The following is a 10,094-nucleotide window of genomic DNA, read 5'->3' on the forward strand; positions in this document are numbered from 1 at the left end:
ATCTACGCTAATTATACCCAGTATACAATTAATAGAAGTTCTAAATGTTACACAGGATGCAAACTAGAGAACACCATACATAAACTATCTTCAGACAGGGAACTAGCCAGGCGAAGTCGAAAACATTCGACACTTTCGTTGGCAAGCTTCGTTTTTTACTATATATAACAATTGCCTATATAAATGAGGATTCTCTCATCCTTTACTAAAATGTCTCTGCAAATCAGAAGCCGATCTTGCTCTAGCCAAGGCACATGAAGGTATTTGTGGTACACACCTTAGAGCCAGGCGCCTGTCTTCCAAAATCCTCCGAGCTGGTTTCTACTGGCCGACATTGCAACAAGATTGTAAAATAAAAGTCAAAACCTGTGACAACTGCCAGAAACACAGTCTAATCACACACCTCCCAGCAGAACTCCTACACAGTTCCGAGGTAAGTTGGCCGTTCAACCAATGGGGGCTCGACATCCTCGGTCCCTTACCCTTAGCGGCCGGGCAGGTAAAATTTTTAATAGTAGAGATTGCTTACTTTTCAAAATGGATAGAGGCGCAACCCTTAGCAAAAATTGTCTCACAACAAATGGTTTCCTTTGTATGGAAACATATTATCTGCAGATTCGGCATACCTCGGCACATTATCACTGATAATGGTCGCCAGTTTGTCGATCAAAAAATCATTTCCTTTTTGTAGAACTTAAAAGTCAAACAGCATTTCTTATCAGTAGAACACCCATAAACAAATGGGATAGCAGAAAGCCGCGAATAAAGTCATCCTACATGCCTTAAGGAAGAAACTCGATGAGGCAAAAAGCCTTTGGGCCGAACTCATTCCAGAGATCATATGGGGATACAATACCACCATCCACTCAACAACAAAGGAAACACCTTTCCGAATGGTGTACGGCTCCGACGCAATGATACCTGTGGAGATCTCTCAGGCCTCACTCCGAACTCATATGGCCGACCATACTACAACAGATAAAGCTCGGCAATCCAAACTAGACCTCCTTGAAGAACTCCAATCTTCAACAGCAATCACACACCGAGCTATGCAACAACATATAGCCCAGTGATACAATCAGAAAATTCACCCAAGGTCCTTTGAAGTAAACAATCTTGTCCTCAGAAGAACAAAACAGGCCAGAAAATCACCAAGCCATGGCAAGCTGGCAGCTAACTGGGAAGGCCCTTTCCAAATTATTGAGGTCATCGGCAACGGAGCCTACCGATTACAAACCCTAGATGGTAATATTATACCTAACACTTGGAATGTATCATCTTTAAAGTTATACTATAGTTAAAAGTCAGGGACAGGTGAGTACTCTTTTTCCTACTGCCAAGATTTTTCCCAAAAAACGGGTTTTGCTTAGAGAGGTTTTAACGAGGCTGGCCTACCTGCACCTTTGTAATCAAAGGTCTTTCAATATACATAAGTTTCTTATTTTTGAATTCCTTTTCTCACATTAAGTTCCTTTCTTTTCTCAAACTATACTCTTATCATTCCGACCTCTATTCACAATCAAACCCGTCAGGGGTTACCGATCAAACAACACTTACCGAGCAAACAAGAATTGCCGATCAAATACAAATGGCCGATCACATTGGAAAATTACCGATCACACAACAATTGTCGATCAAACTACAAATAAACAATCACCAATCAAATCGGACATCACCGATCAAACAATAATTGTCGATCATATGACAATTGCCGACCAAATCAGACAAACCAATCTGTTCATCTATATACAAAGAATCGGTATCGTACAAATACATCCTTCTATTCTTTGTAATTTGGCAAAATAGAAATAAAATCATCTATCTTCCCAAAATCCCAATTGGTGGATCATTAATCCATCCTCAATATTCAACTAAGGTTCAAAAACTACAGTTTCAAAAGGCATCCTTACAGCAATGCCTACTCAAGCAAATTACTGTTAAAAACCAATTCATGGAAACTAACTTCATATATTGTCATGGAATAAAATGCCTTTTTAGACAAGGTATCTACAAAAACATTCAAAAAAGCTCCAAAAGGAGCGACCAGTTTAATTGCACCAATTACTCAAGAGTTCAAACCAACAAACAAAATCTAAACAAAATGAATTAGAAGACACAGTAATCTATTCAAACATTTTCGGCCTTTTCCTCTGCACCACCATCATCTTCAACCATGACTCCATCCTGAACTATCTTCCCCGGATCCATCTGAGAAAAATCGGCTCCTGCCATAAAAAACTTTGCTTGGATAGATGCTCGTTCAAAACCTTCCACAAAGGAGTCCAATATTTTCGTCTCTTTGCTTTTTTCTAAAGCCTTCATTTGGGCAGTTACCTCAATCATCCTCGTCTCTATGCTTGTCAAATCAGCCTCCTTTTTCTTCAAATCATCGACTCCCTTGACATAGTTCTCCTTCAGTAACTTCAGTTCCTCCTCACTTTCACCCAACTTAGCTTCCAACTGAGAAATCGTTGCTTTCTTTGACTCCAACTCCTCCTTTAATAAGCTCGGATCTTCTGTACGACCAACCAGCTTCTTATGCTTCAGCTCTTGGCTACGACCCAGATTGGCAAACCTCAAACTAACAACCTAAAAACACAAATGATCAGTACACGAAACTGTTCACTATATATATATATATATAACCTAACCACTACCTGCATATACTGGCCAATAGCCACCTCCCCGAGCTTCTTTGCCAAGCTCACTTCAGTAGATAATTGGCAAACATCATCAGCTACAACCATGAAAGGAAAGTCTCTACTCCAAACAGATAAACCATCACTTTGATCAGTAGTGACATGAAGCTTTTTATGGTTATCCATAAAATTATGAATTTCCTCAATGCGAAGTTCATCGCCATCATTATCCGATTTCCCGGACAGATCCACCACATCCGTTTTTCTCTTCTTCAAAATGACCTTCTTCCTTCTCGGACGAGGTTGATTAACCTCTCCTACAGTAGTGGCGACCTTCTCTGGTTTAGAAGTCGATCCCTCTTTGTCTACATTTTTACTCCTAACCCGAACCCTCAACGTAGCTGTAGACTCTAGGATATTTACCACCTACCAAAAACATCAGAAAAATTTTTCGTAAGGAAAATTGAATATCTAATAAGCAGAATGGTCAAAACACAGAATGGATACCTAAGTAATCCATCACAGCATGTCTATTATCGTCTCACTGTAACAACTCAAAAACAGATATCAAATTTTTACGGTCAACAACTTCAACCAAATACTGAATCACACACTCAACTCTCGGATCAATGGTTTCGAATCCGAGGATATTCTGAGGTTCCGAACACCACCACAAAGGAAACCTCTCACACAAGTCCTCGTCTAAATAAAAAGGAAAATCATCCTCAACACTCCGAACTTTGACGTACATCTCCTTAAAATTCTTAAACGAAGATTTATACAGCTTTAAAATAGCGAAACCCAGCGAGCTATTCAGATTCACCCAACCCCCTTCCACACCCCTTTCGCCTGAAACATCGAAAAGAACAACTCTAATGTGGGTTTCTCCTCCAGATACTCCGTTAACACTTCAAAACCTCGAAGGAAGGTCCAACCATTAGGATGAAGCTGAGACGGAGCACAATTCATCTGTTTCAAAACTTGGCATTGGAACTCTGAAAAAGAAAGCTTCACCCTCAACTCCTCTAAGATGCAACTATACATATAGAAGAACTTAGAAGAACCACCTCTATGAAAAACACGATCCTCCCTAGAGCAAAGATAACAACTCCAAACGTAACCCAGAGCCTACTCTCATTACCTTTTTCAAATCTATTTCTTTAATGGCATCAGAGTCACAAAACAAAGGCACTCGACTACTGACGTCTTCATTAACCCAATCGTACGACCAATCTATCCTCTCCTTCTTATCTCTCTCAAACCCCATTAGCAAATAACAACAACAGAACGACAAACACAGAAACTCAATAAAGCAGAAATTAGAAGGGGAAAAATCTACCACATACCTCTTTTATTCATTTTCTTTTCTCTGGAACCTTCACAACCAATTTTATCTCAAATGTCACAAATGATTTGGAAACCACACTATTCGTATTCCAATGCAGTTAACCAAGAGTTACACAACCCGTTCAACCGTCGAGGGAAGCATTGGAATGACAAGCTACTTAATGCCACATTACTTCTCTCTCTCTCTCTCTCTCCTCATTAAAAACGGTTACTTTTACTATTCTTTAATTTTTATTTCATATTTTTAATAAAGCATCTTGAACTGGGGGCTCCAAGCCTAACCCATTTGCCGAAGTTATGCATCTACTCAATGGCCGACTTATGCTTCATTAAAAGTTCAGCCTGCTTCATTAAAACACTTTTTCAGGCTAAACTTGGGGGCTATGAACCGGCCGTTACAAATCCAACATCATAACTCGACATTATCAATCATAACTCGACAAGTTACATTATTACTCGGCAAGTTACGTTATAACTAGACTCAACGAATTATGTCTTGAAATCAAAATGCCCAATGTAACGTCATCACCCATCAAAACCTAATCATTACTCTTCAATTCAGGAGACTAACAGAAATGTAACCGACCTATCTTACTTCACCTATAAAGATATGATATTCTATCTTAAAGAGAACACATTAAATTCTCAATACTAATTTAAGTTTCGGAGTGCCTTTGTAGGTATACTCCCCCCTTTTCTTGTTCATACTCTACACGAAAAGCTCGAAACTATCCCAAGGGTCATAGATCGGTATCGAAGATAACTCGGCACCGATTCTCAGCAGCCGAAATATCCATACAGAAACACTATAAAAATAAAAATAAAAATAAAAAATCTAATACATTTTAGTCAAATCGCTATACATTGTTTATTTTGATAAATAAATAAATTTATTTATTGAAAAAAAAAATCCTACATATTAAGTAAATCTTTAAAAAAAAAATTGTGCTTTTCTGACTTCCAAGTCACAATGAGGTGGCAAACAAAGAAGCTGGCGGGTGGCCTTATCCAAAAGCACTAATTCAATAACTTCAAAATCAAAACCCATCACAACGATTATGAAACGTGTTGCAGCCTGCGACCTTTCACCACATACAATGCTCCCCACCAAACCTTAAATAAATTTAAAATACTTACTCTTGTGTAGTATAAAATTGCGTTCCACCACGGGGCCACAAGAAATTAACACGTGTCCAAACTGATCAATCCACACCATCCGATCTTTCCGACGACCCCATCAAAAACTCGAAGTTCAATCCAATCCACGCAATAATTCAACATTATCTGTTTTATAATCTTACCCTTTAGCCACTACTAGGTTTTAGAGGCTTCGGTTATCGGTATCGGTTTTTTATTTGCACATAATTAAAATTTTCAATAAAAATAAATTTTTACAATATACATTAAATTTTTCTAAAGTTACCTAAGGAATAAGTATTTTCAAATTTTATAGTCTCTTAATATAAAAATAATACAATAAATTAATTTAGAGTTTAATTCAAATTAATATTATATATTTAAATAAAAATATAAAAAATATTTTATGCGTTAACATTTATTATGTTATAAAATAATATTTAATTGTTAGGTAAATCCTTCAAAAATACCAGAATAATCGCGCCATAATTGTTTTTGTAAGAAAAATTATTTTTGTTATTTTTTTTTTTGGTGACTAATTATTTTTGTTATTTGTTTATTAATAACGTAATATGTTATATATTGCTTTTCTAATACTTCCGTTTACCGTTTCAAACAACTTGTATCTTTTATCCCACTTCTCACGTTTGTTTGACGTTGCTTTTCAATAAAGCTTTTTTCTTTTCAATCCCTTATCCGTCGCCGGTTTTTTCTTTTTCTTCCTTCTCCATCTAAATTTTCTCGACAAAACCCGAATCCGAAGATAAAATATTGAATCTGAACGGAGAATTTGTTCTGATTTTGTGAAGTTCTGAAGAAATTTCAAACGGAGATAAAGAAAAAATGGCCGAGCTTTTGACCAAGACGAGCTTGGTTTCTTCATGGCATGGAGATACACAACATCATCATAATCCTAGGGTTTCTGTCGTTCCTAAGAGTTATAGCTTTGGTTATGGTTTGAAGAGATTCCCTTCTTTGAAGATGAAATCACAGGTGCTCAGATCTTCAACTCTGTCATCTGATTTTCATGGCAAAAAGCTCGTATTTCGTGTGAATAGATCATCATCGCCTAACAGGGTTAATTCGCAGCTTCGGCCTTCTATAGTGTCTCAGGTTGGTTAAAATTAATTTTTTGTTTTTAAAATATACTTTTTGCTTGAATTTGAGAAAAGACCCCTTCTTTTCTCTGGATATTAGGGATTTTGTTATTTTTTCATGAAATAGTATCCGATTTCTTCCAATTCTCTTTGTTAATTTTTAATTTTTTTGGTCAGATGACTGGTAGAATTGGTAAGGTTCAGAAATGGTGGGAGAAAGGGATTCAACCTAACATGAGGGAAGTGATTTCCGCAGAGGACCTTGTGAATTCACTATTGAACGCAGGGGACAAGCTTGTTATTGTTGATTTCTTCAGTCCTGGTTGTGGTGGCTGCAAAGCCCTTCATCCTAAGGTATATAAATTCTTCACAAACAACCCCCTTCTCTTTTGGTTTATAGTTATAGAGATTAGGGTCAGGGAAAATAACTGTTTCAAATTTTGGGTGCTTTGTTTCAGATTTTTAAAGAAATAATTGTGTGTGTTTTTGTGGTTTTTTTTTTTTTGCCCCGCGCCGGGGGGGGGGGGGGGAGGGGCTCCGGGTTTGATTATTTTATGAATTGTTACAAAATATGAAAAATGTTTTTTTTTTTTAAAAGTGGTTTTTTGGTCCCTAGTGGTTGAATTCATGTTCCTTATATGTATATTCTCTTGTATGAGAGACTAGATCTGAAACTGTTGACTCTGCCATCAACAGTTCAGACTAAATCCCATATCTATTAAGCCCTATCTTTGTTCATGACTCTTATATTTGGCTAATTTGGAACGTTTCTGATTTTTAGTGTTACTTTTTGGTTGTGGTTTTGCAGATATGTCAATTGGCTGAGATGAATCCTGATATTCAGTTCCTTCAGGTGAACTATGAGGATCATAGATCCATGTGTTATAGCCTCAATGTCCATGTTCTTCCCTTCTTCCGCTTCTATAGAGGAGCTGAAGGTCGTTTATGCCAGTTTAGCTGTACCAATGCTACGGTTAGTGCAGCATTCTGTTGTCAATCTCAATCTTGTTCCATATGTGATCAAATACTTGTTTACTTTCCTTGTTTGGTTAATTCATATTGTGCATGTTTGAAATCTTTAGCACAAGCCATGGTCATTATTGTATTGTTCCCCTTTTCAATGTTAACTCGTTGACGATGAGTTTACAGTTCACAATTAAACTCTTAAAACTTTGAAGTTGTATTTTTCCAGTCTAAGTAGAGTTTGATTACCTTGCCCACTTTATTGCCTAATATGGTATTGGATAAGATTATGAGCTATGACTGTTTGATTTGAGGAATAATGTTAACGTGAGACCAAGTATTGAATATTTAGAAATGTTTGGGAGACAATAAAAACTAGTCCAAATCAATCCAAAGTTGTCATATTTTACATTCATTAATTACCTCTGAAATAAGTACATAACATTAGATGTAATAAGTATGTATTTTTGGACGTTATATACATGAATTTTAGATGTTAAGTTAATTGTCACCCTAGCATTATTGTCAATATTTGCTTTCACCTTCATAAATTATAGATGTTTAATTCTTGTATTTCCTGACGGATTTGTTCATTTTCCTTGTTGGCTTAATTGGTAGGGAACATAATAATTAAACAGTATTCAAATTTCAAACTCACTCAGTTTATTTTTATCAAACTACAGATAAAGAAGTTTAGAGATGCATTAGCTAAACACACTCCAGAAAGATGTAGCTTGGAGCCAACAAAAGGGTTAGAAGAGAAAGAACTTCTAGCACTTGCTGCCAACAAAGAACTCAACTTCACATACACACCAAAACCAAAACCAAAACCGAAACCAGTTCAACCTGCTGCACCCAGTTTAAATCCCCTCCGTTTACCCTCATTCATAGCAAATTCTGATGTCTCCAACGACAGAACCTTGGCCACTTCTGGGAGATGATAGATGTGGGGCCAGTTTAAGCAAAAGAACCCCATGTAACTTCATCCCTTGTACAGTCTGTAATATATATAGCCTGTGATATTGAGAATGAGGATAATCATTGAAGATGAGGGCACACAATAGGTGTGTGAATCCTCCATGTAACTTCTTCATCCCTTGTACAGTGTGTACTATCTCCTTGTAATATTATAGTATGTGGGGTTGAGAATGGGGATAATCATTGAAGATGAAGTCACAATAGTGTGTGTATTCCTCCATGGGTCTTGGATTTCTGTTTTTTTCGAATCCAAGCCTTGTTGGATGGTATTAGAGGGAAGTTAGGGGATTTTTTTTATGCATGTCTCCTCCATGCTTTTGGTTAGGAGGTGGGGATTATAGGATTATTATTAGTTTCCATTTTCTTTGTTTGGTGTGTTTTAAGAAAGCACTGAATCATATTTATGTAAGATAAGAGCCATTATGTTATTGAATGAGAGTTTACTTTTCTGTTCTATTTATTTATATAAGCCTACTATTATTTCTTGAGAACAACCCCCCCCCCCCCCCCCTATCTTTCTCTCTCTCTCTCTTTAAGAAGTAATAATTATAAAACTGATACTGCATTCGTGTTTAATAGAATAGAATATAATAGTAGGGTGCTAAGAAGATCTTTTATATTCTACAATGCGCTTACACGCATACGAAACATGACACAAACACGTAACGTATATATATAAAATATAATATAAAGTATTTGATATTCTATTAATATTAAAATTAAAATATAAATTAATTTTTAAATTTTTTTACACTTAAAAATTAAGAAAGAAAACAAAAGCGAGGAATTGCTTAAACAAAGAATAGTCTCGCTTAAACAAAGAATAGTCTTGCTTAAGACCATTTTTAAATTCCTCCCAAAAAAAGGGAAGTTTTATTTGATTAAGTTGTAATTTTATTGACATCTTTATCATGCCATAGTGTGTTTGCATATCTCATAATAAAACGAAAGTTTACTCATTAATTCTAATACATGATATTCTTTATTTTAAACACCAACAGATTAATAAATCCAAAATCATCTTTATGATTAGTAATAAGATTAAACGTCTCCACACAATTCGTCTCACAAATAATATCTTGTGGATCCACATTCTATACTAAGAGATAATCTCTTCAAATAGCAAATAATTTTCCTACTATTACTCTTAATCATTTCAAACACCTTCTTTCCCAACACCTATTACAATCTCTAATAACGAGAGCAAAATCAATACTATCATCAAAATCAGGATAACTAGCATCACAATTAATCTTAAAAGTATCTATTGATACGGATTTTACAATTCAATATCCGCAAAACTACCGGCAAGTGCAACGGGTCGTACCAAGTAATAAACTCACGGTGAGTGAGTGTAGATCCCACGAGAATTAATAGATTAAACAATCAATGGTTAATTAATTGTTCTAGTTAGATGATTCATACTGGGATGATGAGCAATTAGAGAATTAAATGACTTAAACAAACATAAAATAAAGCAATAACTGACTTGAATGTAAATAGCGAAAATGTAAATTATTGGGAATTAAAATGCAAGAATATTAAATTGCAAGAATAAAAAGAACTAGAAAGTAAATAACAACGAATTAATAAACATTCAATTGACTAGAGAAGTAAGGATAAGCTGTAATTAAAGAGAATAAAAGGAAAGCATATAGATAACTTGTAATGTAAGAGAGCAGTAAAAGACTAGAAATTTGATATGAATTAAAGACATTAGGGATTGGAGATGCTGAATCTTTCGGAATAATTCTCACTTCCCTCTTAATCATGCAAAGTTAGATTTCTGACAAATCATAAGTAACTGAATTCCAATTCCTTGACAATTCAATTTCTCTAAACTTGATCAATTGTCAATTCCTTGATCTATTGCTCATGAGAAGAGGTGAAGCATAAATTCTAATCCCAAGCCACACAATTCTTAAGATCTTGA

General features: G+C 35.6%; 1 protein-coding gene across 1 annotated transcript; it reads left to right on the forward strand.

Moving 5' to 3' along the window:
• Window positions 1-5,702: 5,702 nt before the first annotated feature.
• Window positions 5,703-8,621, forward strand: LOC107604935 (thioredoxin-like 1-1, chloroplastic). Its single transcript, XM_016306650.3, has 4 exons — window positions 5,703-6,236; window positions 6,398-6,574; window positions 7,029-7,193; window positions 7,867-8,621. Exons 1-4 carry the CDS (start codon window positions 5,967-5,969, stop codon window positions 8,122-8,124), a joined length of 870 nt encoding a protein of 289 aa, XP_016162136.1. The 5' UTR covers window positions 5,703-5,966; the 3' UTR covers window positions 8,125-8,621.
• The last annotated feature ends 1,473 nt before the right edge of the window (window positions 8,622-10,094 follow it).

Source organism: Arachis ipaensis, chromosome B6, assembly GCF_059453495.1.
Source record: "Arachis ipaensis isolate K30076 ecotype BB chromosome B6, ASM5945349v1, whole genome shotgun sequence".
In the NCBI taxonomy this organism is placed as follows: domain Eukaryota; kingdom Viridiplantae; phylum Streptophyta; class Magnoliopsida; order Fabales; family Fabaceae; genus Arachis; species Arachis ipaensis.

What these genes read in the sequence shown, in the direction of transcription:
- LOC107604935 (XM_016306650.3), top strand. Translation starts at nt 5,967, where the DNA reads ATGGCCGAGCTTTTGACCAAGACGAGCTTGGTTTCTTCATGGCATGGA. An exon ending in GCAAAGCCCTTCATCCTAAG is followed by an intron (nt 6,575 to 7,028) that starts GTATATAAATTC and finishes GTGGTTTTGCAG; the next exon opens with ATATGTCAATTGGCTGAGAT. An exon ending in TTAGCTGTACCAATGCTACG is followed by an intron (nt 7,194 to 7,866) that starts GTTAGTGCAGCA and finishes ATCAAACTACAG; the next exon opens with ATAAAGAAGTTTAGAGATGC.